Source organism: Betta splendens, chromosome 21 (assembly GCF_900634795.4).
Source record: "Betta splendens chromosome 21, fBetSpl5.4, whole genome shotgun sequence".
Classification (NCBI taxonomy): Eukaryota; Metazoa; Chordata; class Actinopteri; order Anabantiformes; family Osphronemidae; genus Betta; species Betta splendens.
This window is the reverse complement of record NC_040899.1, coordinates 2,400,570-2,426,805: the sequence shown is the minus strand read 5'-3', so window position 1 is coordinate 2,426,805 and position 26,236 is coordinate 2,400,570. Positions and strand designations below refer to the sequence as shown.

The window sequence follows — 26,236 nt, the reverse complement described above, 5'->3', positions numbered from 1 at the left end:
CTGGAGGCTCCTCACTGCTGCAAGTGTGATGGGTTGACTCTGCAACAGAGTTCCGTTGCTGCCAGCTCTTAAAGAGCCCGGACACTGCGCGCTGTAAAGGAACTGGAGAATGAGTCTTACAGTTACTAGAATTTGTGTTGTGTCGATACTTGGCCACTAACACTAACACTAACATTACACTAAGGTTTTTAGGACACAACATAATAAATACATGCAAATTAACTCATTCTCTGCACTAACGTTTGTGTCGCTACTGCAGCAGCTGATGTTTCTAAACAGGCAGAAAGGTTTAAAATGCTGGATGCTACCTTGAAGTCTCTGTTACGAGTCTATAAATGGGATGTAACCAGAGGTGTACTTTAAACAGGCGATAAAAGCTATTTATGCAGCAGTCAGTCGTTAAAGATAAACACAAAGGCAGCGGCACAGCCGCCGTCCACAAGCATTCTATCACTCCCATCCAGATTCATGCGGTGAGCTGAAGGGGTTGTCTCCCTGCACAGAGGGGCAATAATAAAGCCTTCATGTTCTCAGATCCACGATGGATCAGAGAGAGAGAAATGGAGGGAGACGGGTTTCCATGGCAATACTGTTTCTTTTTCCTTCTCTTCAGCTTGACGTCACGTCGGGCTTCCTACTAAACACAAAGGCGCGTGTGCACACTGAGAAATGGGTCAAACCTGACGGTGAAGATGGGGGTGGAGGTGAGGTGGCCGCTAATGAGATCCTGCTTAATGTCACACAATAAACATATAAACCATCGTTTTTCCCTTTTGTTGAGGAAAATGCGTTTCTTTCTTTTTCAGTGATTAGGGCAGAGACCGTCGAGCAGAGCAGACGACACATGCGGTTTGTTTAGTGACTGGATGCTCATCCATCAGCGTGTGCAGGTCGTTCAACCTGATGAAGACTCGAAGACTTACCCACTCCTGACATCTGGTGGTGTCCTCTGGAACCTCCACTGGTGGATGAAGATGGAGGAACCCAATTAATTCAACTTAAACTGGCCCCTAATAAATTTTAATTCTTGTAAGAACTTAAGAAAAAAAAGACTGAAGGAATGGATTTATCTGACCTTACGAATGTCAGCTGAACTACACTGTTTATTTACTGCTGTTTTTCTTTCTGATTGATCTGATAAGAGTCATGACTGTTACACATCTATGAATGACAGGAGCTTCCTCTTCTCATGTTGGTCCCAGCGGGTCCGTGTGTGAGCCAGGCGCATGCAGCCAAGGTGCGAACATGATACTGGCTAATGGAGGCGTCACCTCCAGGGACATGAACATGACCTCTCTGCAGCCGGCCTCAGAGGACGAGAGCAAACGTATCCTATGAGCAGTGAAGAACTGAATCAGTGGCATCAAAATGTCTGCAGACTCGAGCTGTAACGTTTCACACGCTGCAGTCTCCTCATGGACTCACGGCTTTCATCAGCTGTCTGCGGAGCATCATCATCATCATCATCATCATCGCCACTGAGCGATCCATCAGCAGAGCACCTTCCATCATGGTGCTTATCGCTCTGTTCAGCTGTCTGAATGTTTTAGATGAAGCTATCTTTAGTTTCTTCAGGTTCAAAGCTCGGTCTGGTCTCTGTTGCCATACAAGGCAACGCTTGCAGCCAGAAATTCCATTCTTTCCTCAGGAATAACATAAATCATCTTCTGCTGAAGCAAACCTGAACTGCAGAGCTATGAATGAGCGTTGGAGGAAATGATACGACTCTCATTTAACATTAAAGCAGATGCTTGAACGTGAACACTGCACCCCACTGGCCCAACCAGGTCCCTTATTACTAACCTCCATCAGTCACATGAAAGTCGCCTTTAAACTACGTGTCCTCCTCGGTTTACTGAACCACTCTGCAGTCAGCACATCAGGCCTGTCAGGTTCAGCCCAGCTAAACTAGCAGCTAGCAGTCAGTGGCCACCACACGGTTTAAGGAACTGGGCTTCGTCTGCAGCGTCCTGTCGCCAATCAGAACCCACTTCATAATCAACCAAACCAAGCAAGGCTTTTCTGCAGCGTCTGCTTGCAGGTAACTGCAGAGCAAGGAGCCAACGGGACAGAAGCATCACATACAGGTTTCCCTCCAACTCCAAAACTTTCCTTTTCACTTACCTTTCTTCAAACTGTGGAGGAACTTGTCAGTCAGCCATGTTTCTACTTCCTGCTTTTGGCTCCTCCCTTTTACGCCTAATTAAGTGAACAGAGAAGAAGGTCAACGAGCTAAAGGCCAACGTCATAAAGAAGCTTCTTAGCTGCCTCATCCTGTGTCCAGGTCCAGATCCAAGTCCAGATCCAAGTCCAGGTCCACGTCCAGGTTCAGGTCCAGTGAACGTGTACAAATATTTACTACCTACAACAATTTTGAGAAAAACTTTGTTGACATTTTGTGTCAATTGGTAAAAGATACAAGCCAATATTTCTATTTTCATAGGGTGTATTCTGGATATACTAAGGTCATTTGTTGCACAGAGCACCTGCAGCTCCACACATTACCCACCAGAGGCCGCTGAGCTCGCTGCCTCGACAGGAAGCCTCCCTCCTGGTCACCTGTTGCCCACTGGAACAAAGAGCTGGGAGAACATGCTGGCTGGCTCTTATTGTGGTAGCGTCAGCACTAACAGCAGCTGTCAAACCCCCGAGTCATCAGCGAGGGCTTCTCTTTGTTGCCAGGTTTAGCCGAGCCCTGTGACCTCCCTGCCCACGGTCATGTGTCATTCTGGAGGCCCGTCCGATCGCAGGTGCACACATCTGCACGGATCAGCATCTGCATCACAACCTCCTGATCCGATGCAACCCGTCCGGTTTCAATGTAGTCGCGAGGTTTTAGGAGAGAAAGGAGTTTTAATGAAACGCCTCCATTTTTATTTGTAACATCACTGATTCACTGTGAAGTTTTGGCATAAGCTCAACATACAAAACAATGATGACAGACACAAATAGTAATGTGCTACTGATTCACTATCATCTGGTTGTGAAACCCAAATTTTCTGTAAAGTCACTGTTTGTCACAGGAGGAACATTAAACAGATACATGAGATATTATTCTTGTTTATTTAGGAGTGAAGCCAAACCCTGAGGGATTTCTGCCATATGACAAAGTAACATCTGATACATTTAGCAACCAAGTGATAAAAAGTTATGTTAGGTAGGAGAAATATAGGTAAACAACAAAATGCTTGTATTTTGAAATTTTATATTGATTGTTGCTCAAAAGTACAGGAAAAAATTCAAAAGCGAGGGACATATTTACTTGTTTGAAGCGATGTGTTGATTTTAAGCTCTCAAAGGTCACAATAAACCAAAAGAGAAAAGGAAAAGGCAGCCAGTCACATACACACAGCAGCTGATCCACTGGGTCGATCCATGTCCCAGAAGCAGGAAATACTTAACATGAACACAGTGAGTTGTAATCAGATGTGAGGCGTCTACAGGTCCTGGAGGCGGCGGATGGAGCCCACCCTGGGGTTCATGGCGCCCCACTCGCTGTAGCGGCGGTACTGGCCTCTCTCCAGCAGGTACTGGCATCCTCCATAGTCGGGCAGCTCGTAAAAGACCCAGGTGCCGTCCTGCACCGTGGCGGAGTGGACGTCCCGGTGCTGCCAGCGCTCAGGCAGGTCCTTCACGTCCTCAGAACAGTCCAGCACCTGCCCGCTGAAATCAGGCCGCTCGTAGATACGGAGCCTGAAAACGTCCGCGACCTAGAAGACCGAGAGCAGGAGAGATCATGGAGCAGCGCGACGCATGCGCCTCAGTGCTGTTGGTCCTCGCTTTGAGGAGGAACCTACGTTTGGGATGAGCCTGCACGACCGGATGCGGTCGTTGTAGCCCATCCAGCTCTGGAAGTCGGGGTACTCGCCCCTGGTCAGGACGTACTGGGAGCCCAGGTAGTTGGGCCTCTCGTACAGAACCCAGGCCCCGCTCTCCACACGGATGGAGTTGCAGCAGGTGAAGTGGGTGTTGAGCTCGGAACAGTCACTGTTACACTCATAGTAGTGTCCTTGGAAATCCTTGTCTTCATAGAACACAATCTGTGGAGGACAAACTCTAACTGCAGCCTCATACAAGAGCCCTGGGTGACATGAAGGCCATGCATGCACGATGTTTCCTTGTGCATCTGTAGACAATCAGAGTCCAAAGACGTGTGCTTAAATGATGCAAACACCGTCCTACCTTTCCCACTCGGTCCATGTCTGGGTTGCCTGTTTGTCTCGCCTTCACGTACAGCATCGCCGCCAGGCCTGCTCCAGATTTATATATACAGTGAATGCGGGCACAGTGAAACGCGCTGCCAGGGGCATCATTGTCATTTTAATGGCCTCAGCATTTATATGTGCACAAAGGCTGATGCTGCGATTTAAACATGCTCAGTGTTTGACCTGTTGCTCCGTGCCTGGTTCCAGAAGCCGCTGATGGATCCAAGCGTGCCTCCTCTGCAGCTGCTGAGGCTGGGCCGCTGGAGCTGCACACTGCGCCGCAGGCTTCAGCATGTGTGCTGGAGGGACAGGTGTGTGGGAGCTGTCATGCTCCACCCTGTCTGCATCCACACCTCAGTCAGCTGATCCTTTCTTTATTCACCTCAGCCGGTGTTGGTGTCTACAGCCACAGCTGATGGCTGGAAGCTGCCAGTTACACAAGCAGCAGGATGAACTGCTCACACGGACCCACACAACATGAGAGGAAGCGCTACGTTTGCTTCTGATTCTGATGCTGTCAACCACTGGGGGATGTAGAAGGAACAAGGACCCCTGCTCTGCACACTGTGTTAAACGTCTTTGATCTTGAAGTATTAGAAAATAGAAATTGGATTAAAACACTGACAAATTGTGAAAGATGCAAAATGAAACCTAATAATAGATTAAACTATACATCTATAAATATTAAAGCAAATGTCACTATAGACATTGTACTGTACATGTATTTGATCATTATTATTGTGTATATAGATTATTATGAGCAGTAAAATTCATTTATATGTTTATGTCTTTTGCAAAATGATTTACTTCTGTAGGTTTCTAGACATTCCAGTCACGCACAATATCAAATGATGGAATCATTTGTTTATTATAAACTTTATTACATTTGTTTTTACTCTGAAGTAATATGTTACATGAATCATTTATTGAAACTTACTTACTCTCAAAGACAACTGCTATGTGAAGACCACAGAAGGTGGTTCAGTCAGTGCTTTATTTCATTACTGAGGACGAGAACTATTTATGAATCCTGGCCTGGAAAGTCATGGTGTCAGGTCCGTAAACTGTACAGCCAAGTAGGGCTTTTGTCTTTTGGCTGTTGAACCCTCAGTTGTAGGTCTTTGGGCTGGGTGGTCTGTGGTCGGTGAGGCGGCGCCCCAGTCCGTGTAGCTGTGGTTCTTCCCCCGTTCCAGGCGGTACTGACGAGCTCAGTAGTTGGGCTGGTCTTAGACAACACAAGTTCCATCGACCACCACACAATAAATAAATTGATTGGCAGTCGTCAACACACACTTGACCTCCAAAGTCCTTCTTGTCGTTGAAGCAGATCTTGCAGGACTCCACTTACCTGGAGACGGACATTAGGAATCTTGATGATGAGACGCTGTTTAGTCTCCACATTGTTGAGACTGGTCTAGTTCTGTTTCATTACATCTGCAAATGGGTGTTTTGGCTGTTTTCCTAGATTCCTTCATGGGCACAGACATAAAGCTCCTTGCTGCCAAACCCTGAGCCCTTTATCTCCCCGTTTTGTCTGTGTCTTTGACAGATTACTGCTCGGTTGGTGCGCTCTGTGGTATTTGATGGCAGCTGGACACTCTCCTGCAGCAAACGTACCCACAAATGTTAACAAATTCGGCCACGTCCTCCTATGATGTATTAAAACACAGATTTCATTCCATTATTGTCCGGAGCTCAGAGCTTCAGAACCTGTTGAAGCAGCGTGGAGCTCACATGTTGAATACAGCGTCATGACGTGATGCTGTCATTGAATCCCATCCACTGCTGATGCTCTGCGTTCTCCCCAGGACTCAGAGCACTGCTAGCCGGCGTAGATGGACCGCTCGTACAGCACCCAGCAGCTGCTCTCCACCTCGATGGAGTTGCAGCGGCTGAGGTAGAAGCGCAGGTCAGGGCAGATGGTGCTGAGCTCAGCTTTGTGAATGGAAGTTCCTTTCCTCGGAGAACACAACTTGGATCGTTAGAAGCAAACTTTCCCAGTCAGCATCGAGCACTCAGCACTGCTCGCACACATTGAGGAGACAGTGGAAGTTACCTTCCCCATCGTTGAAGATGCTGCAGGGCTCTCACAGCCGTAGCCGAGTTGTGGTTTATATGCAGTGTGTGCACACAAGAGAAAGCTATTGTCGTCAAAATCAGCCTGATTTGCATATCAGTTAAATGGTCAAGTTTGATTTGTCGCATGTGACGGAGAAGTGCCAAAGCCAAATGTAAGACACATAAAGGTCAAAGGTCGTTTGTTAGCGATCCACTAGAGCGTCTGGTGGAAGAAGGGTTCCTCTGTTAGTGGAACCACAAATAATGTGATCCTTTGTCTCCTATCAGTCAATGACAGGAGGCAGTTTGTTTAACCATTAGCACAGGTCTGATTAAGTGGAGTAAAGCCCTGAATACCAATCACATCAGAGTAACGCTAACCTGAGGTTTTCTGTAGGTTATTGAAAGGTAGTTTAAAGTTTGTACAAAATCACAAACGCCTCAAATGTACTCACTACTAACAGGCATGAAATATTAGTGATGTGAAGCCGAATGAACAGGTTTCACTATAAGCTTCATAACCATAATCTTTTCATTTGTTCCTGTAAGCACCCTGGTGGTATCACCAGAACCTTTATTGTCTCAGTTAGAATAAACTTGTCTTGTTCCTGTCGTAACGTTTGTGGCCGGCAGAGGTCACCTGATAAAAAAGATATCAGGCCACTTTCTGCCTGTACGTGCTATTAAAAACTGTAACAAGACAGTTACATAAACATGGTTTGTCATAATAACGTTACACTTAATACACTTAATAATTTGTAGTTTTGAATAAATTCACAAACCTGCTAAACAACTTACAATAAACTGAAACTACAGGTTTTACTGAGCAAACAACCAACAGAGCGCACCCCAGTTATGCCCTGCTAACTGTGTGCTAACACAGTGAGGAGGTGCAGGGAGTGTTTGTCCCCACAGGCCCAGCACAGGCAGCACAAAGGCTCCCAGCTGATCCGTGCTCCTGTCACCCACCTGGACCCCATAGGAGAGCCACGCTTGGCACTGCACCAGATGCATACAGTCTGGAATAATAACCATTTACAGAGCGATTTAACAAACATTATAGCCCTGTATGGTACGCTGCTGACTAAGACCTTTAAAACAATGGCTCCATAGATCATTTAGCTATCATGATGGGTATAAATGTGACAGAGAGAAGGACCGGGCGAAGTACCAGCACAATCAGGGGTAGGACTGAGCATCAAAATGGGCAGAGTAAGACACAGTCTTCCATTCAGTTTGATGAACACTTTAAACGTTGTTATCTCATTTTAAATCTACTCTGTGTCTGTTTCCAGATCATCTTCTACGAGGACAGGAACTTCCAGGGTCGCTCCTATGAGACCAGCAGCGACTGCGCCGAGCTGACCTCCTACCTGAGCCGCTGCAACTCCTGCAGGGTGGAGAGCGGCTGCTTCATGGTGTACGAACGGTCCAACTTCATGGGCCACCAGATGCTGGTGAGGAGGGGCGAGTACCCGGACAACCAGCGCCTGATGGGCATGAGCATGAGCGACTGCATCCGCTCCTGCAGGATGATCCCCATGGTACTGTATGAAGCCATGTCAGGTTGCTATGGCAGCAGAATGCGCAGACACAGCCATGTCATCACGTGTCTCTATTACAGCACAGAGGTCCGTTCAGAATGAAGATCTATGAGCGAGAGAACTACGGAGGCCAGACGTACGAGCTGATGGAAGACTGCGACTCCATTCTGGATCGGTACTTTATGTCCGACTGCCAGTCGGCGCAGGTTATGGACGGCCACTGGCTGATGTTCGAGCAGCCCCACTACAGAGGCAGGATGCTGTACCTGAGGCCCGGGGAGTACAGGAGCATGAGAGACATGGGAATGGGTCCAATGGACATGAAGATCGGATCCATCAGACGCATCATGGATTCCTGTTAGAACAGACTCAAGACTTGCAAATGTAATAAAAAACAATAATAAATGCTTCATATGTACAAGGATTCCTGACGCCCTCCTTCGTGTTGAGGTTCAAACCCCAGTGATCTGGGGTTTTAGTTCTTCGTTTAGTTATTCTTCCAGCAGAATGTTCAAACCCATTTGTTTACAATGACAGAGGCTGCAAAGCTCCAGGGTCTTTGTTTCACTTCAACTAATAAGAACTATTTGATTTACATTTGATGCGTTGTAGGAAAAGCTCAAGCTATTAGAGCCAACAAAAAGAGTCCAGTCTGACCTTTAATGGCTCAGAACTCTGTGCCTTTTGTCAGAAGGGATGTTTAAGCTTGTTTAATCAGTCTCAACAGACTGCACAAACCTCATGTCTGTACATGTAAACCTGATGAATGGGATGAAAACCTGATGAAATTAAGGAACTTTGAATTAGGTACAAACAACATTAATGTTTGTATATTAAACTATAGAAAGACAAAAAAATGTGTATTTACATCATGAAAAGTATGTAAAATACTAAAACATATAATGTTGTAGCTGATCCATAAAAAAATAACTGCATCAATAACACAAGGAAACAGATTTTTTAAATTTACAGTAAAAGTGGATGATCATGTAAATTTAATCACCGTCTTTCAGTTCAGTGCAATGAAACAATTTCATCCTCGTAACGTTTCCACAAGTGAACAGATGTGAACGTCTCATGATCGTTATGACAAAGATAAAAACGAGTTATGGAGACGACAGGATGAGTGAGGAACATTGAAGCTCCTTCTTCCTCCCGTCGCCTTATGATGCAGAGTAGAAATATAATACTTTGTTTTCCAATAATGAAGACAGGATTATTTAAAGTAGACTCATTCTCAGACCATCTGTACCGTCTGATCCAGTCCAAGTTATTCAATCTAAACCGCATGTGTCATGTCAGACTGGTGTGAGTTATATTAGGACATTGTTTTAATGTTTTAAATGAATGAAGAACCAAAACATAACCATTAGAAGCTTGTTTTATTCACTTTTTAGTTTTTTTTTCTATAAAATTAAATAAAAGCTATATTCAACATTATGGATGAAATCTAAACTTGCAGTTTTAGGTTTAATTTGATCCAATGAATCATGACATGTACGTTCCTCCGCAGTTCTGCCTCCTTTAGAATTTCTTAGTATCACTTCATAAGGTCGAGGCCTTTAAATTAAAAAAAGCTTTTAAGGACAATTTGGTATTATTTTGTGAAATATCCCCTGCAGATGACAGAGAATATTACAGTTAGAAGCTTCTCTTCATTTTCTATTAATGTTAGACAACAATGGTGCATGTCCACATTTCCAGCAGTGCTGGAGTAGGATAATAACCCTTTAGTGGCCTGGCTGCTCAGTAGGCTTCTATGGCATGTTGCTGGCTCAGGGCTTTCAACAATAGAAGCCACCATACGTTTTTCACACGGAGCAAGTATAAAAGTAACAGGTAGCACCAGCAGAGACTCACAGCAGCCACAACTCAGGAGCTGAGGAGCAACCAACCATCGGAGCCATGGGCAAGGTAGGTCCTGAGTATGAGCCAGCCAAAGGGTCCCATTAAAGAGCCTTTATTGCAGCTCATGAGTCATTTTGGTGTTTTGTTCTAGATCATCTTTTACGAGGACAGGAACTTCCAGGGTCGCCACTATGAGACCAGCAGCGACTGCCCTGAGCTGACCTCCTACCTGAGCAGGTGTCACTCCTGCAGGGTGGAGAGCGGCTGCTTCATGGTCTACGACCGGCCCAACTACATGGGCAACCAGTACTTCATGAGGAGGGGCGAGTACGCCGACTACATGAGCATGATGGGCATGAGGGACTGCATCAGGTCCTGCAGGATGATCCCCATGGTGAGTGAGGTCAGAACAGGAAGCTGATGTCTGACGTCACACAGCTGATCTAAACTACAACTGTTTTCCAACCTACAGTACAGAGGATCCTACAGGATGAGGATCTACGAGAGGGAGAACTTCGGAGGTCAGATGTACGAGCTGATGGACGACTGCGACAACATCATGGACCGCTACCGCATGTCCGACTGCATGTCCTGCCACGTGATGGACGGACACTGGCTGATGTACGAGCAGCCCCACTACAGAGGCAGGATGATGTACCTGAGGCCCGGGGAGTACAGGAGCTTCAGGGAGATGGGCATGAGCGGCATGAGGTTCATGAGCATGAGGCGCATCATGGACTCCTACTACTAGGCCTGATCTAACTAAATAAAGTCACCAACTCTTTTAACACAACTTGTTTTGCTGGTTGCTTCAGGCCTGAACAGAAGAATGTGATGGCACTAAGCCTGAGATGACAATCAGTGACTAGAAGGCAAATCCCTATACAGGATGTGGTTATCAAACAAACACCTGCACAATAAGAAATAAAGAATAATATCTGGAAAATCTTTACTTTTGGGTCATTTAATTCAAATTTAGACACAAAAGCAACTTTCCTATAAAATACAAGCATGTGCACCGTAGTAATAATAATAATAATAATAACAATCATCATCATCATAATCATTATTTGTGTTTCCAGTTTTTATTGGTAGCTTTGACGCAGCCGTCCAATGAAAGAACACACACTCATTTTGCCTTCAAACAATACAACTTTCAACCAAGTACATGAACACGTTCAATCAGTCATAACAGAGTGGACAGCAAAATACAAACCACTGATCTCAGTTTGAATCAGTGCTTCATTGATCGTCATTGGAGCCTGTTATGTCAAATTTACCTTTTATGCAAAGAATTGGATCCAGCTGAAGAAATGCTTTGATTTATTGAATCCATGACATTCATTTTTCAAACTGAGGCAGAAATATAATCTTGTAAATATTACAGAAAATACTTGTAAACTAAAATACAGTGAAACCTATTGGAGGATGAGACACAGCCACTGTTGATATTCAGTCTCTGCTTTAGACCTCCTCCATCCATGCTGGTAAATAACAACACAGACCTGGTTCCATTTTTAAGATCTAAAGACTGATTTGAAAATTGAAGACTTTTGTGGAGGAGTGTCAAACAGGTGCTATGGTGACTTCATACTGGTCTTATTGGTTTCTAATAGTTAGGAACAGATGGTTTTCCTTTGGTCACAAAGCTAAAACAATAGAGTTTAGACTGTTTGAATGATGTCAGTGTTAACTGATTTGCAAAAGGGAGGAGAAAATATGTCAATCCAATGAGAAAGGGTCCACACATTTGTTACATGTGTCTGATGCACTGCTGGAATAGTAATGATGAAATCAAATGGAACCTAAAATGGAACCGAAACTGTAGAGAGGGGCTGAGCTGTCAACTGATCACCACCTGGCGGTGAGTAGGATCCGCTGGCAGGGAAGGAGGCTGGAACGGCCCAAACGTATTGTGAGGGTCTGTTGGGAACGTCTGGCTGAACCCTCTGTCAGACAGACCTTTAACTCACACCTCCGGGAGAGCTTCGACCAGATTCTGAAGGGAGGTTGGAGACATAGAGTCCGTGTGGACCATGTTCTCCGCCTCCATTGTCAACGCAGCCATTCGGAGCTGTGGACGCAGGGTCGCCGGTGCCTGTCGTGGTGGTAATCCCCGAACCTGGTGGTGGACGCCAGAGGTAAGGGACGCCATCAAGCTGAAGAAGGAGTCCTACCAGGTATGGTTGACCTGTGGGACTCCTGAGGCAGCTGATGGGTACCGACGGGCCAAGCGGGCTGCAGCCCGTGCCGTTGCGGAGGCAAAAACTCGGGCCTGGGAGGAGTTCAGGGGGGACTCGCCCATCACCCAGGCTGAGGTCACCGAGGTAGTTAGTAAGCTCCTTGGTGGCAGGGCAGCAGGGGTGGATGAGATCCCTCAAGTCTCTGGATGTTGTAGGGCTGTCTTGGGTGACACGCCTCTGCAACATTGCATGTACGAGGGGGACAGTTCCTCTGGACTGGACATCCGGAGTGGTTGTCCCTCTTCACAAAAAGGGGGACAGGAGAGTGAGTTTCAACTATAGGGGGATCACGCTTCTCAGCCTCCCTGGGAAAGTCTATGCCAGGGTACTGGAGAGGAGAATTTGGCCAATAGTGGAACCTTGGATACAGGAGGAACAATGTGGTTTTCGGCCTGGTCGTGGAACGCTGGACCAGCTTTATACCTTCAGCAGGGTGCTTGAGGGTTTGTGGGAGTTTGCCCAACCAGTCTACATGCGTTTTGTGGATCTGGAGAAGGCATTCGACCGCGTCCCTCGTGACATCCTGTGGGGGGTGCTCTAGGAGTATGGAGTCTAAGGCTCTTTGCTAAGGGCTGTTCGGTCTCTGTACAATCGGAGCAGGAGCTAGGTTTTCATTCCCAGCAGTAAGTCAGACCTGTTCCCGGTGCATGTTGGACTTGGACAGGGCTGCCCTTTATCACCGGTTCTGTTCATTATTTTTATGGACAGAATTTCCAGGCACAGCCAGGGGCCGGAGGGGGTCTGGTTTGGGGACCACAGAATAGCATCTCTGCTTTTTGCAGATGATGTTGTCCTGTTGGCTTCATAGAGCCAGAATTTAAACATGCGCTGGTAGGGTTTGCAGCTGATTGTGAAGTGGCTGGGATGAGAATCAGTTCCTCCAAATCTGAGGCCATGGTTCTCGACCGGAAAAAGGTGGTTTGCTCTCACCATGTTGGAGGAGAGTTCCTGCCCCAAGTGGAGGGGTTCAAGTATCTTGGGGTCTTGTTCACGAGTGAGGGAAGGAAGGAGCGTGAGTTTGACAGACGGATCGGTGCGGCGGCTGCAGTAATGCGGTCGGTGTATCGGTCCGTCGTGATGAAGAGGGAGCTGACCTGAAAGGCAAAGCTCTCAATTTACTGGTCAATCTACGTTCCTACCCTCACCTATGGTCATGAGCTTTGGGTCATGACCGAAAGGGCAAGGTCACGGATACAAGCGGCTGAAATGAGGTTCCTCCGCAGGGTGGCTGGGCGCTTCCTTAAAGATAAGGTGAGGAGCTCTGTCACCCGGGAGGAGCTCGGGAGTAGAGTTGCTGCTTCTCCACATCGAGAGGAGCCAGTTGAGGTGCCTTGAGCATCTGGTTCGGAATCCTCCTGGACGCCTCCCTGGGGAGATGTTTCGGGCATGTCCCACCAGTAGGAGGCCCCGGGGAAGACCCAGGAGAGACTATGTCTCTATGTCTATGTCTATGTCTATGTGATTATGTCTCCCTCTATAACTTCTAGTTATAGTTATTGAGTCAGGCTTAATATCTACATGGTGTGGCCTGGGAAGGCCTTGGGGTCCCACCGGAAGAGCTGGGGGAAGTGTCCGAGGAGTGGGATGTCTGGAACTATCTTCTCAGATTGCTGCTCCCGCGACCCAGCCACGGATAAAGCGGTTGAAAATGGATGGAGGGATAAAAACTGTAACACGCATGTTCAAAAACAACATAAACATCATTGTTGTCTGTTATTATCTAGTCTCTATGTGTCTTTAATACATTCAAGAAACCATTCAATTCCAGCAAACTGTGTTTTTAATGATTCTTTTACTAAACACATAGTGTTAAAATTAGTGTTATATTATTAAAAAATCAATAATAAGTGATAATCGATGGCAACCAGGTGTCTTTGATCCGACCTGTGTGGAATGATTTTGGCCTTGTGGGTCATTGAGGTCATGTGACAGCAGGTCTTCTGTAAAACACTGGTTGTTTACGTAATTTCCGTTCATTCCTTCTAATAACAAAATGACTGGGAAAATAAATAGAATAAGTTATTATTAAATGACTCTGATCTGTTGCTGGTGTAGATAATAACAACCAAAACTAAAAAGAGTAAAAAGTCAAATTGTATATGTTGATTCTAGTTTATGTTTACTACATCTTTAAATAACTTTTATGCTGCAGTGTTTCATCTTTCTAAGATGTTTTGTTGCTGTAATTCACCCCTAGTTCCTTCTATGCCTACAAATAAACAAAACTGTATCAGTGAAGTTCACATAAATAAACAAGAAGCCTAAATCGATCGAGCATCGATCTGGTTCAGAACATTTGTGGAACCCTGGTATTCCCCAGTATTTGGATCATGCTCTGGTTCAGGACTTTCTGGCTTCTCCGATCAGTATCTGCATAAAGACATATCTGCCTGTTTGACTGGTGCAAAAGCTGCATGTTACCACTTTACTCACTGAGACCAATTCAGTAACAGTTTTCCCATAAGTTGACACGTTTTTGTATCATAAGCAATGTTTAATGAAGCCTGTTTCATGTTACAGAGAATCAGACATGAAAAATAAACTAGTTGTGGTTTTACTGGGCTAACTGGTAACCAGCAGTAGTGTTTTGCATGTTCCAGATTCTTTCCATATGATGCTATACGTTACACAACCTGTTCATGAATATCCAAAGTCTAAACTGTTTTAAAGAACAAAACGTGCTCTATTCATGTCAAATGAATATTCTGCTCAGAGGTCATGACCCTGTTGGTATAAGCAACTCAAAACACTATAGGCTTCCATAGTCGGTGCTGTGTCAGGACATCGAACAAAAGCAGGCACAAAGTCTTTGTCCTGGCCAGGTATAAATATGACATGTACAGACTGGCACAGTATCAGGGCTCAGAGATCTGGGAAACCACCACCGTCAACATGGGCAAGGTAACAAACTGTCAGAAATGTTGGATGCACATACAAAAACCCAGAGATTAGTATCTCTGCTGATAACTCTCCTTTATTCCAGGTCATCTTCTACGAGGACAGGAACTTCCAGGGCCGCTCCTATGAGTGCATGAGCGACTGCTCCGACATGTCCTCCTACCTGAGCAGGTGTCACTCCTGCAGGGTGGAGAGCGGCTGCTTCATGGTCTACGACCGGCCCAACTTCATGGGCAACCAGTACTTCATGAGGAGGGGCGAGTACGCCGACTACATGAGCATGATGGGCATGAGTGGTGGCATCAGGTCCTGCAGGATGATCCCCATGGTAACAACAAAACACAGCAATACAGTTTATTCAATTCTTCAAATCATTTAAATGCTTTCATAAATATTCTTTGTGTTTCCTACAAACAGCACCGAGGCCAGTTCAGGATGAAGATCTACGAGAGGGAGAACTTTGGAGGTCAGATGTACGAGCTGATGGACGACTGCGACAACATCATGGACCGCTACCGCATGTCCGACTGCATGTCCTGCCACGTGATGGACGGACACTGGCTGATGTACGAGCAGCCCCACTACAGAGGCAGGATGATGTACCTGAGGCCCGGGGAGTACAGGAGCTTCAGGGAGATGGGCATGAGCGGCATGAGGTTCATGAGCATGAGGCGCATCATGGACATGTGCTAAACCAAGACATGCTGACGCCAATAAATGATTTGAATCTTTAAAATTGTTGTGTCATGATATTAAAGTCACAGTTTTACAAATCATATATTAAATTGCCCACAATCATCATTGAAAACGATAAAACAAACTTCATCATAGCACAACAAGCTGTGTAGGGCAGAATGCACAACTTAAAAAGGGAGACATCTGTAAGATACAACCTAGAGTGTGAAGCAGGGGTGTGCAGAAACCTCCTGAGGAAAGGGGCTCAGATTTCCACAGTGGGCACCAATACTCAGCTCATCTGGATGTTCATGTTCCTGCTGACACTTGGATACGCTTACTCAGTCCGATCCAACGCAGTTCAACTGCTCGGCAATGAATTCTGCTGGATAGGTTAGATTTTAATTTGTTGAAAATGTGAAAAAATATGGAATAACAAAAGCATCTCATGTAACACACCTCTTTATATACGGCCACAGTAGCATTTTGTTGGGGTCACAGATCATTTCCAGGGTGACAGAAGACTTAACTGTCCCAGTCTGGAACCAGTAGGAATCTTCTTCCAAACTTCCAAACTCTTCAGAATTCAAAAGGCCAATGCAGCCACACTTTCCTCCTGTGAAACCACAAGAAAGGTCAAGTGCCATCTAAGTAAAAAATGATTAGGTCATAAAGCTATGCTTGATGACATCTAGTGGCTGACACAGACGCCAGCTTTTTCTAGAGAAATGGGTGCCTTTAATCCACCAAATGACTTATTTGTACAGATTTAAACCAAAGTTTATAGAGTCAATAAAAGTGAATCACTGTGTATTTGTATCACAATGTATTTTTGAGGCCACATCAGTCTCCGATGAAAACATTCTCGTCATCATTCAGACACAGCAGCTGCACAAACCTACAATGTGTATGTTACACAGCATCAAGTATTGAAACTTAAAAATGTCTGGAATCAAATAATCCAGAATAAAAGCATGAATCAGAAATTATGCAAAATTTGGCCATCATGAATAAATGTCTGCTCTGACTCGTCCTAAAAAACATGAAAACTGAACTGTCCCCATCCAAATATGATTAAGCAGTTAGAAATAAATAACTTGTACAGAATTCATATCGACAGGAATCATTGTATTAGGTTCTACCTGTCTGCCTTCAATACACAGTATTATGAGGCAGTTATAAGTCTATAAGGTATCAACTACTACCACAATTAATCTGTCTCTAAACTGGTAATTAACACATTACAATAATTAACACAATAAAACAAAGCTATCATGTTATGATTGTTGATAAATATTAATATAATATACATTATATACATTGTGGAATGTGGTAATCAAAGTGACGCTTCCTTTTATATTTATTCCTACATACACTTTAATCATGAGGTCCAGAGGCTCCATGAACATGACCTTTAATAGCAGGTGGTTGTAACTGGTTGTAACATTCTCACAAACAGCTGGATAAACACGCTTTGTTCATACAGATGTGCATTATATACGGTAGCTATTGTGTTCACACACAAAACCCCACTTCTGTGTATAGATGTCCTCTCACCCTCAGAGGTGCCATACAGTGTGTTTTTTAATGTGAAAGGAGGACTATTGTTTCCCGCTCTGCATTGTAAAAATGCTCATTGTACTGACTTTCCTATGGAAAAGCCTGTTCTAAAGTCTTCTAGGGGATCCAGTCACATGGAGGCTCAGCACTCTATAGGCCTCTATACCATGTTGCTGGCTCAGGGCTTTACACAATGGAGCCACAGATTCTTTGGGTTTGGTCAGGTATAAAAGTAACGGTTAAAAACAGAACCAGCATCAGTGTAGCAGCAGCACAGTTCTGAGGAACTAGCACAGCCACCATCAGCATGGGCAGGGTAAGAAGGCTCTGGTCCTGTGTTTTCACTTCAGGTATCAAACAATGTTAGCTTGAGGCCCTTTATTCTATATTGTGTCTGTTTCCAGATCATCTTCTACGAGGACAGGAACTTCCAGGGCCGCTCCTATGAGACCAGCAGCGACTGCTCCGACATGTCCTCCTACCTGAGCAGGTGTCACTCCTGCAGGGTGGAGAGCGGCTGCTTCATGGTCTACGACCGGCCCAACTACATGGGCAACCAGTACTTCATGAGGAGGGGCGAGTACGCCGACTACATGAGCATGATGGGCATGAGAGACTGCATCAGGTCCTGCAGGATGATCCCCATGGTGAGTGAGGTCAGAACAGGAAGCTGATGTCTGACGTCACACAGCTGATCTAAACTTCAACTGTTTTCCAACCTACAGTACAGAGGATCCTACAGGATGAGGATCTACGAGAGGGAGAACTTTGGAGGTCAGATGTACGAGCTGATGGACGACTGCGACAACATCATGGACCGCTACCGCATGTCCGACTGCATGTCCTGCCACGTGATGGACGGACACTGGCTGATGTACGAGCAGCCCCACTACAGAGGCAGGATGATGTACCTGAGGCCCGGGGAGTACAGGAGCTTCAGGGAGATGGGCATGAGCGGCATGAGGTTCATGAGCATGAGGCGCATCATGGACATGTGAAAACAGAAATAAATAAATAAGCCAAAACCAAACCTTTGTGCCCTGTTGTTTTATTTAATTCTGGTTTAGCATCTACATACACTGTGTGTAAATATTTGCTTATCTAGCACTTTTCATCCAGAAAAAATGCAACACAGACCCCCACCCCCCCAAAGGTGAAGAGAAGAATAAGTGACAGTATGAGCATAAAAACACCATTTAGTCATTTGTCCTGTAACCGCACTCATTTCAAAGCCATTATTATAAACCAGCAGCAACTGATGACCAGAGTGACCTCTTGACATTTACTGTGGTAGACAGATTTGCAAACATCCAGACTAAGGATCCACAGGGGTCGTCAACACTGACCTTTTACTGCCATGTTTACTGAGCACAGCCCCAGAGCTGAGACGTCTCTACATTTGGACTTCAGTCACATGAAACTGAGCAGATAGAGTCATGTTTTTTCTTTAATCCTCATCATCTACCTGCTTACAGTCACCCTTGTGTTGTCACACAGTGTCTACTGGACTTTTCTTAGCCAAAAGGTTGAAGTTTGACATCATGGCTCAGTTTCCTTATAAGTGACTGTGACTTGTTTTCTTTTGTTATATTTCATATCAAATTCAAAATAGCCACAAAATAAATAAGCTCATTACCTTGAAGCAGCTCACCAACATTTACTGTAGTAGGATGTATGTTTCTGAAATGTCAAACAAGTCCTGATTTGTGATGTGACCTATGACCCAAACGAGAACACGTGCACAGATTTATAACTTTGGAAGCTGGTTTACAGAGGTAGCGCTGATCTTCAGGGGCGTATCCAGAGGGTGGCCAGGGGGGAAAGGCCACCTTCAAAATAAGAGTGGAGCCCTGATGCTGACCCTGCCAGGGTGAGGAGGAACTCTGTGGATATTTATATATTAACATAGAACTTTCAGCTCAAGGACAAGCATCAGCTTTGATACCAGTAAAACCAGTAAGCTGTCTTATTTTAGTTGACTGATATTTATGACCATTTAGAGATTAAATCTTAACTAAATAGTAATTGTTTAAGAGTATGTGACCTCTATGTGACATTTCCTGCTCTGTAAGGTTTATTATAATTTATATATACACAAAAACATTTGAGTTTATCTGGTAAACCCTACAATTGTAGATTAAATGTGTTTGACTTATTTCAGCGTTTAGTAGACTGAGTCCAAATTGTGTCCACTCCACTAACACATGACTGTGCACATAAGCAGGACATTTATGTTGAACACCACCAACATTATATTAAACTATAAAAGTCTGGAGGTTGACTTCTTATAGAAATGGTCTGTGGCCTGTGACTATAGAAATTTATTAAAGTGGTAATAATCTGCAATAAGAACTGTTATTTGTGGGTAATTTCCAGATGTTTAACCACTTTTATTCAATAGTTGTTTAAGCTTTACTTTCATGCTTTTTTCAGGTTCAGGTTTCACTTTTAGGTTTAGCAATAACAGCAGGACATTGCATTCTTGCTATGGATCTATTCAAGGATAAGACACATCATACACTTTCATAGAATTAATCATATATGTTTATATACAATGGCCATTAATGAGCCTTAAATATGTTGATATTTGTCTAGACATATTTTAATGTAAACTTTATTCATGATAATGAATATTTTTATTGTAAGAAGTTTTACTATGTAAAAAAAAGTACTGTAGTTAATAGTAAAGTAGTAAACCTATGTGTATCATACTAAGGTGAACAGATTTAATTCAATCCAATTCAAATACAGAGAATCTGTCACATGGCCAACCCATTCATTTTATGAACAGCTCTGTTGAAAATGCTCTCATGAGTAAAGGCCTTTCTAAAGACTGAGGCCTGAAAAAATGGACGTAACCTCTGCATTCTATTGGCTTCAATAGTCGGCTGCTGAGTAAGGGGTTGTTTGAGGGGCCTCTGGTCCTCTGGTCAGGTATAAAAGGAAAGGGTTAAACCAGGTAAAAGCACAGAACAGCAGCAGCAGCAGCAGCAACACAACCCATCCACAGTCAACATGAGCAACACCGGCATGAGCATGAGGGGAAAGGTAAGTTCTCTAGTCTGCCCTTAAAAGCGAGAAACAACCATCTGTAGCTTTAGTATTCTGTTTTTTAAACCCACAACCTGTTACTGGTTTCAGATCATTTTCTACGAGGACAGGAACTTCCAGGGCCGCTCCTATGAGACCAGCAGCGACTGCTCCGACATGTCCTCCTACCTGAGCAGGTGTCACTCCTGCAGGGTGGAGAGCGGCTGCTTCATGGTCTACGACCGGCCCAACTACATGGGCAACCAGTACTTCATGAGGAGGGGCGAGTACGCCGACTACATGAGCATGATGGGCATGAGGGACTGCATCAGGTCGTCTAGGATGATCCCCATGGTGAGTGAGGTCAGAACAGGAAGCTGATGTCTGACGTCACACAGCTGATCTAAACTTCAACTGTTTTCCAACCTACAGTACAGAGGATCCTACAGGATGAGGATCTACGAGAGGGAGAACTTCGGAGGTCAGATGTACGAGCTGATGGACGACTGCGACAACATCATGGACCGCTACCGCATGTCCGACTGCATGTCCTGCCACGTGATGGACGGACACTGGCTGATGTACGAGCAGCCCCACTACAGAGGCAGGATGATGTACCTGAGGCCCGGGGAGTACAGGAGCTTCAGGGAGATGGGCATGAGCGGCATGAGGTTCATGAGCATGAGGCGCATCATGGACTCCTACTACTAGATGTTCAGTGAATGTAAAAACAGTTCAATAAAGTCAATGTTGCACTAACTCTGCTTTTGTTAAGTTTATTCTTTGACTGTCACAGTGAATAAACAGTCAGTCAGTCAGATAATGACTTTTAACCATAATGTTGAAAAATTCAACATTCAGAATGTTGAAAAATTCAACATTCAGAATGTTGAAAAATTCAACATTCAGGTCAAGTTTAGTCTCAAGTTGAAAAATTCAACATTTTAGGTCAAACCCTTAGCAACTGAGTTCAGCTGATGGTCAGAAACTGTTTAAACCTAAAACCTCAATAAATGTTGATGTATCAGTGCATAAACCAAAGGTAAATTTAAAACCATTAGCCAACAACAACAACCTCCTGTTGTGCTTCTAACACAACTCATGAGGCATCCAGGTTCATTCTCTCACAGCAAATAATTCCACCCGTTTCGGATGTTATCAGCCATAATGAATGGGCTGATCAGAACTTATCAGCGCATTCGTACGGGCCAGTAGGTGCCTGTTCTACCTACTCGCTAACAGCTAACAGCTAGCTAAGTTGCTACATTCAGCGGGTTCGGACGTTATTGTGATTAGGGTTAGGGCTGGATAACGGGTGGGGGGTTCAGGTTATAGTTAGCTAATACAATACCGCTAGCTACTTGCTAAGTTATGCTCACTAATAAATCAAAATCAAAAACTTTGATCCTCCCGTCTGAACAACAACCGCTCAACAGCGCCCCCACTGACTCTGCTGGTTAAATCATCCAAGCCGTGATCAACCTTACGGATCAATGACGACGACCTACTGCACCTATTCACCGCTGCCAGCAGGTAGATGGGCACCTACCGGCCCATACGTATGGGCTGATAACCACTGATAATGACCATTAAGTGGCGTGATAACGTTCGAAGCCACTGATAGTTCACGCTATTTCGTAATAAGTTGTTTGGACCAACTGAGCTGTTTATGCAGATCCTTGAGGCAGCAGAGCAGCCCCACAGAATAACGCTTCCACCACCTGTACATGTGTGAGAACAGTCTTTGAAGGTTTCAAGCTCTTCTCACCTTTGTCAAATCAAAACAGTTTTCATGGTAAATCAGGTCAAGTTTGGTCTCACCACAACCTGAAATCAGACTCTGACTGACCTCTTGCTGTGGGAGCAGCAGATGAGCCGCCGTGACAGAAGATCGATTCTCCTCATGAGATACACTGACTCGCTGGTAGCAGTAACATGGCCTCACACATGGGCCTCCACCATTACCTCTGAGTTCTAGACGTCATGAACAGGCTTTGCTTTTTTTGAATGATATAATGTCTGGGGTTAAAAGTGAAAAAAACTAACAAACAAATTCAGCCTTTAATGTTTTTTTCTTGTTTTAATCCAACCCATCATTAAAATATCTTAATTAACTGAGTGACTTTTGTGTCCTTTTGTAAGCGACCTATGCATAAATACTGTTGGTTGTAGAAATCCTACTTCTGTGCTCAGCTAAATGTCTACAGCATCATACAGTTATATGACAACATGTTCATTCTTCAATACAAAATAATTAGTTTCTTAATGTAGAAGCATTTCATAACTTTATCAACTGACTTAAAGGGTTTAGAAAATAGTAATTAACACATACAGTGGAAAAAAACATGATTGGATACATACACAGTTTGATATCTAATGAAACTCATCTGCACTAAAGACAAGATGCAAACCTATGATGTCATTTCAATAAAAATAGCTTGATATTACAAGAACTTACTTAATAAACCTTAAATGTAAATGTTGTTTTAATTTTCACTGCACAATAAATTGTAGGGGTTATTAATTAATATATGACAATTCTTTTTATTATAAGTTTAGCTTGTTAACACAACTTTACTGACCTGGTTTACTGCAAAAGAAAAAACAAAAGGCTTTGTACGACCTGGTCATAGGTTCACGTTTCTAAAGTCTTCGAGGTCCAACCGTGTGACCACACACCACAGAACCATGGCCTGTAAAGCAGCCTATACCATGCTGCTGGCTCAGGGCTTTACACAAAGGGGGCCCACTGACTCTGAAGGGTTTGGGCGCGTATAAAAGCAAGGGTTAACCCAAACAGGACAGCAGTGCAGCAGTAGCAACAGCAACAGCAGCAGCTCACCTTCAAATATGTCCACCACTGACATGAGCATGGGCAAGGTAAGACTCAGATCACCAGACCAGGCACCAATGTCTGAGGCTCACAGCCCAACCTGAGGCCGGCCTTTGTTTTCCAGATCATCTTCTACGAGGAGAGGAACTTCCAGGGCCGCTCCTATGAGTGCATGAGCGACTGCTCCGACATGTCCTCCTACCTGAGCAGGTGTCACTCCTGCAGGGTGGAGAGCGGCTGCTTCATGGTCTACGACCGGCCCAACTACATGGGCAACCAGTTCTTCCTGAGGAGGGGCGAGTACGCCGACTACATGAGCATGATGGGATGGAGCGGTGGTATCAGGTCCTGCAGGATGGTCCCCATGGTGAGTTCAACGCCGCCATGTGCAACCTTCAACAAAGCCGAGGATGAAAAGCTCATTGGTTTCTGTCATGTCATGCAAAACAGTACCGGGGTCAGTTCAGGATGAGGATCTATGAGAGGGAGAACTTCGGAGGTCAGATGTACGAGCTGATGGACGACTGCGACAACATCATGGACCGCTACCGCATGTCCGACTGCATGTCCTGCCACGTGATGGACGGACACTGGCTGATGTACGAGCAGCCCCACTACAGAGGCAGGATGATGTACCTGAGGCCCGGGGAGTACAGGAGCTTCAGGGAGATGGGCATGAGCGGCATGAGGTTCATGAGCATGAGGCGCATCATGGACATGTGCTAGACTTTTAAATTTAAAAATAAAAATTAAATCTAAAAAAAAAACTTTTTCATGTTTACTGAGTTTGTGCCTACAAATACAGAATAAACCATTAGAATGAATAAGAGGTTGGAAACCATGAAATCCACATGATGACATGTGGATATTTGGACATATGGATGACATCCACATAATTACTATGATGCAGAGATCCCACATTGATCCATAAACATACGTAATAAATCACAAAATGGGATTCAACTTTTAAATGCACAGTTTAGTATTTTTTGTTAGAACCTTATGTCACATGGTATTAATCTAATCTGTTCTAATGCTTCATAATACGTCAGACTGGGGTCCAGGTTTCATTTAAACCAACAGCTGTTAGCAGTCGTGGACTAGTTTGAGCAAAGGGATATTTACCTTTTAAGTTGTCCAACATGTATTTAACTCGACCAGTGTGAATACACTGAGGCAACTACTGAGTGAAATGCATCCATTAATCCAAGCGCTCTGCATCCTAATGGTTGTAGGAGACAAGAGTTGTAGAACCTTGGACAGGAGTCCATCACAGGGCCCAGACATGAGGACAGACACCACAGAGTCACATACAGTCACCAGTGAGTCACCACAGGAACGCAGGAGTCCCCGTCATTAAAGGCCAGAGGCACTGAGCTGCAGACGCTGCAACAGCCGCTTCTAGCGGCCGCTGCAGAAACGAGGCCGAAGCAGCGTAATGAACGCAGCCGGTGACCGAAAGCAGACAAATGTTCCGGTTCTACAGATCAAGTGGGTTTTTGTTACTGTCTTCACAAAACCTATGCAAACATTAGATTAAGTGTCACAATCTGCAATAATAGTCAAGAACGTTCCATGTAGTTTGGTTGTATTTATCTTTTTACTCAGCCAGTATTAGAAGTCTTAAAATGCCGATGCAGAAGCCCTTTGATCTAGAACCATAGACGCTGTGGGAGGATATAATAGCAGGTCTTTCCCATCAGCAACACACAGCACGTGCTGCTGACTCATGGCTTCCACAGCAGCGCATTGATGTGTGGATGTCACGTTCGGTATAAAACAGGCTTCGACCCAGCGTAGCATTGCTATAGCATCACTGCATCAGCCAACATGCACGGCAAGGTAGGACTCGTGTTTCATGTATTCTTTCAGCTTTTACTGGTTTTCATGGCACGTTGGTTGTGCAAAAGCCATCTTAATGGCGGCGTCGGTTGCAGCAGCATTCGGTCTCGTGACTGAGGCTGATGGTCAGCTGCTCTGTTTCCAGATCATCTTCTACGAGGACAAGAACTTCCAGGGTCGCTCCTATGAGACCAGCAGCGACTGCGCCGACATGTCCTCCTACCTGAGCAGGTGTCACTCCTGCAGGGTGGAGAGCGGCTGCTTCATGGTCTACGACCGGCCCAACTTCATGGGTCAGCAGTACTTCCTGAGGAGGGGCGAGTACTCCGACTACCAGCGCCTGATGGGCTTCGGGGACTGCATCAGGTCCTGCAGGATGATCCCCATGGTACGACAGCCAGGAGATGCAGAGCACAGAGGCCTGGGAGGCCTCAAACACAGCGACTAATCATGCTCCTGCTCTCTCCTAACAGCACAAGGGATCCTACAGAATAAGAATCTACGAGAGGGAGAACTACGGAGGTCAGATGAACGAGCTGATGGACGACTGCGACAACATCATGGACCGCTACCGCATGTCTGACTGCATGTCCTGCCACGTGATGGACGGACACTGGCTGATGTACGAGCAGCCCCACTACAGAGGCAGGATGATGTACCTGAGGCCCGGGGAGTACAGGAGCTTCAGGGAGATGGGATACGATGGAACCACCTTCAGCTCCATCCGACGCATCACAGACTCCTGTTAACTTCACAAGCATCTGTTCTTAAACATATCAGAAATAAAACCTCATATTCAACGTAGCATGGCTCATTTTTAATGTTGTTAACTAGTGTTTAGTTCGAACGGGGCTTGTGTATTGGATAACGGCAAACACTGGTTGTTACATCAGCTGCTTAGCAGAATTACACAAAGTACAATTTTAAGAATTCTATAAAATACTGTATTGTTGCCCCTAAAAAGCTGCAGCAACCATAACAGTGGTGGTTTGTTTCTCTTTTAGATTAAAAAATAAAAGTATTACATATGATTCTTTTTAATCAAATGATTACATTAATTACATCCATAACTCTGCTGCAGACTAAGCGACACGTAGTGTCTTCAGGTTAAAAGCCAGTATCAATGCAATGAATGAACGATGCTGGACTGGTTGCAGCATCAGCAGCTCTGAAAAGGAAGAAATGCTAACATTCACACATGACACAGGTCCAGCACGTCATGGCTGCAGGTGGACGGAGCAGAGCGACGTGTGACGCTGCATGAAGGGCGTGTGTGACCTCATATTGATCTCTTCTGCTGGTTTGACCAGCATTGATGTGAAATACAGGAAGTTCATAAACCCAATCAAAATGGACCGAAGCAAAGTGTGAATAGTCAGAATCACCTGGTAGATCTGTGAAGAAGCAGAGCAGCTCAGACTCTCAACCCTTCATCCAAAACATGGCTGCTCCCTTTACCCAGCTTTCAACCAGGCCCTGCTCTGATCACCTCTTGCAGCT

The 26,236-nt window shown here is 44.9% G+C and overlaps 6 protein-coding genes and 1 long non-coding RNA gene across 9 annotated transcripts; 5 read left to right on the top strand and 2 right to left on the bottom strand.

Moving 5' to 3' along the window:
* Nucleotides 1-994: 994 nt before the first annotated feature.
* LOC129603494 (uncharacterized) lies at nt 995-2,183 on the bottom strand. 3 transcript variants are annotated; one of them, XR_008693388.1, is made up of 4 exons: nt 2,125-2,183; nt 1,804-2,045; nt 1,426-1,694; nt 1,003-1,332 (listed from the first exon to the last, which is right to left on the bottom strand). It is a non-coding gene; the product is annotated as an uncharacterized LOC129603494 (long non-coding RNA). The 3 variants fall into 3 exon arrangements; XR_008693389.1 differs by having other exon boundaries at nt 1,004-1,332; nt 1,426-1,686; XR_008693391.1 differs by having other exon boundaries at nt 995-1,332; nt 1,426-2,045.
* Nucleotides 2,184-3,044: 861 nt separating this feature from the next.
* On the bottom strand, nt 3,045-4,242 carry crygs3 (crystallin, gamma S3). Its single transcript, XM_041068907.1, has 3 exons — nt 4,183-4,242; nt 3,798-4,040; nt 3,045-3,710 (listed from the first exon to the last, which is right to left on the bottom strand). The coding sequence occupies exons 1-3, from the start codon at nt 4,237-4,239 to the stop codon at nt 3,438-3,440; spliced, it is 573 nt and encodes a 190-aa protein (XP_040924841.1). The 5' UTR covers nt 4,240-4,242; the 3' UTR covers nt 3,045-3,437.
* Nucleotides 4,243-7,322: 3,080 nt separating this feature from the next.
* Nucleotides 7,323-8,231, top strand: LOC114847734 (gamma-crystallin M3-like). Its single transcript, XM_029137762.3, has 3 exons — nt 7,323-7,475; nt 7,559-7,807; nt 7,888-8,231. Exons 1-3 carry the CDS (start codon nt 7,467-7,469, stop codon nt 8,167-8,169), a joined length of 540 nt encoding a protein of 179 aa, XP_028993595.1. The 5' UTR covers nt 7,323-7,466; the 3' UTR covers nt 8,170-8,231.
* A 1,387-nt stretch (nt 8,232-9,618) lies between these two features.
* LOC114847740 (gamma-crystallin M3-like) lies at nt 9,619-10,448 on the top strand. The gene is made up of 3 exons (XM_029137770.2): nt 9,619-9,721; nt 9,807-10,049; nt 10,128-10,448. The coding sequence occupies exons 1-3, from the start codon at nt 9,713-9,715 to the stop codon at nt 10,404-10,406; spliced, it is 531 nt and encodes a 176-aa protein (XP_028993603.1). The 5' UTR covers nt 9,619-9,712; the 3' UTR covers nt 10,407-10,448.
* A 4,311-nt stretch (nt 10,449-14,759) lies between these two features.
* LOC114847738 (beta/gamma crystallin domain-containing protein 1-like) lies at nt 14,760-20,820 on the top strand. Its single transcript, XM_029137767.3, has 10 exons — nt 14,760-14,799; nt 14,882-15,124; nt 15,214-15,484; nt 17,017-17,036; nt 17,436-17,678; nt 17,757-18,025; nt 19,916-19,926; nt 19,991-20,079; nt 20,173-20,415; nt 20,494-20,820. The coding sequence occupies exons 1-10, from the start codon at nt 14,791-14,793 to the stop codon at nt 20,770-20,772; spliced, it is 1,677 nt and encodes a 558-aa protein (XP_028993600.2). The 5' UTR covers nt 14,760-14,790; the 3' UTR covers nt 20,773-20,820.
* LOC114847739 (gamma-crystallin M3-like) lies at nt 17,287-18,061 on the top strand. The gene is made up of 3 exons (XM_029137768.2): nt 17,287-17,347; nt 17,436-17,678; nt 17,757-18,061. Exons 1-3 carry the CDS (start codon nt 17,339-17,341, stop codon nt 18,027-18,029), a joined length of 525 nt encoding a protein of 174 aa, XP_028993601.1. The 5' UTR covers nt 17,287-17,338; the 3' UTR covers nt 18,030-18,061.
* A 2,008-nt stretch (nt 20,821-22,828) lies between the features above and the next one.
* On the top strand, nt 22,829-25,540 carry LOC114847746 (beta-crystallin A4-like). The gene is made up of 6 exons (XM_029137779.3): nt 22,829-22,941; nt 23,019-23,261; nt 23,345-23,615; nt 24,720-24,736; nt 24,882-25,124; nt 25,210-25,540. The coding sequence occupies exons 1-6, from the start codon at nt 22,912-22,914 to the stop codon at nt 25,483-25,485; spliced, it is 1,080 nt and encodes a 359-aa protein (XP_028993612.2). The 5' UTR covers nt 22,829-22,911; the 3' UTR covers nt 25,486-25,540.
* Nucleotides 25,541-26,236: the final 696 nt, after the last annotated feature.

Bases quoted from the DNA above. Each gene is read 5' to 3' on its own strand.
- crygs3 (XM_041068907.1), bottom strand. From the start codon at position 4,239: ATGCTGTACGTGAAGGCGAGACAAACAGGCAACCCAGACATGGACCGA. The intron at 4,041-4,182 runs GTAGGACGGTGT...TGTCCTCCACAG, and splicing joins ACATGGACCGAGTGGGAAAG to ATTGTGTTCTATGAAGACAA. The intron at 3,711-3,797 runs GTAGGTTCCTCC...TCGGTCTTCTAG, and splicing joins CGTGCAGGCTCATCCCAAAC to GTCGCGGACGTTTTCAGGCT.
- LOC114847734 (XM_029137762.3), top strand. The intron at 7,808-7,887 runs GTACTGTATGAA...TCTCTATTACAG, and splicing joins CCTGCAGGATGATCCCCATG to CACAGAGGTCCGTTCAGAAT.
- LOC114847740 (XM_029137770.2), top strand. The intron at 10,050-10,127 runs GTGAGTGAGGTC...TCCAACCTACAG, and splicing joins CCTGCAGGATGATCCCCATG to TACAGAGGATCCTACAGGAT.
- LOC114847738 (XM_029137767.3), top strand. The intron at 15,485-17,016 runs GCTAAACCAAGA...TTCTGTGTATAG, and splicing joins GAGGCGCATCATGGACATGT to ATGTCCTCTCACCCTCAGAG. The intron at 17,679-17,756 runs GTGAGTGAGGTC...TCCAACCTACAG, and splicing joins CCTGCAGGATGATCCCCATG to TACAGAGGATCCTACAGGAT.
- LOC114847739 (XM_029137768.2), top strand. The intron at 17,679-17,756 runs GTGAGTGAGGTC...TCCAACCTACAG, and splicing joins CCTGCAGGATGATCCCCATG to TACAGAGGATCCTACAGGAT.
- LOC114847746 (XM_029137779.3), top strand. From the start codon at position 22,912: ATGTCCACCACTGACATGAGCATGGGCAAG. The intron at 22,942-23,018 runs GTAAGACTCAGA...TTTGTTTTCCAG, and splicing joins CTGACATGAGCATGGGCAAG to ATCATCTTCTACGAGGAGAG. The intron at 23,262-23,344 runs GTGAGTTCAACG...CATGCAAAACAG, and splicing joins CCTGCAGGATGGTCCCCATG to TACCGGGGTCAGTTCAGGAT.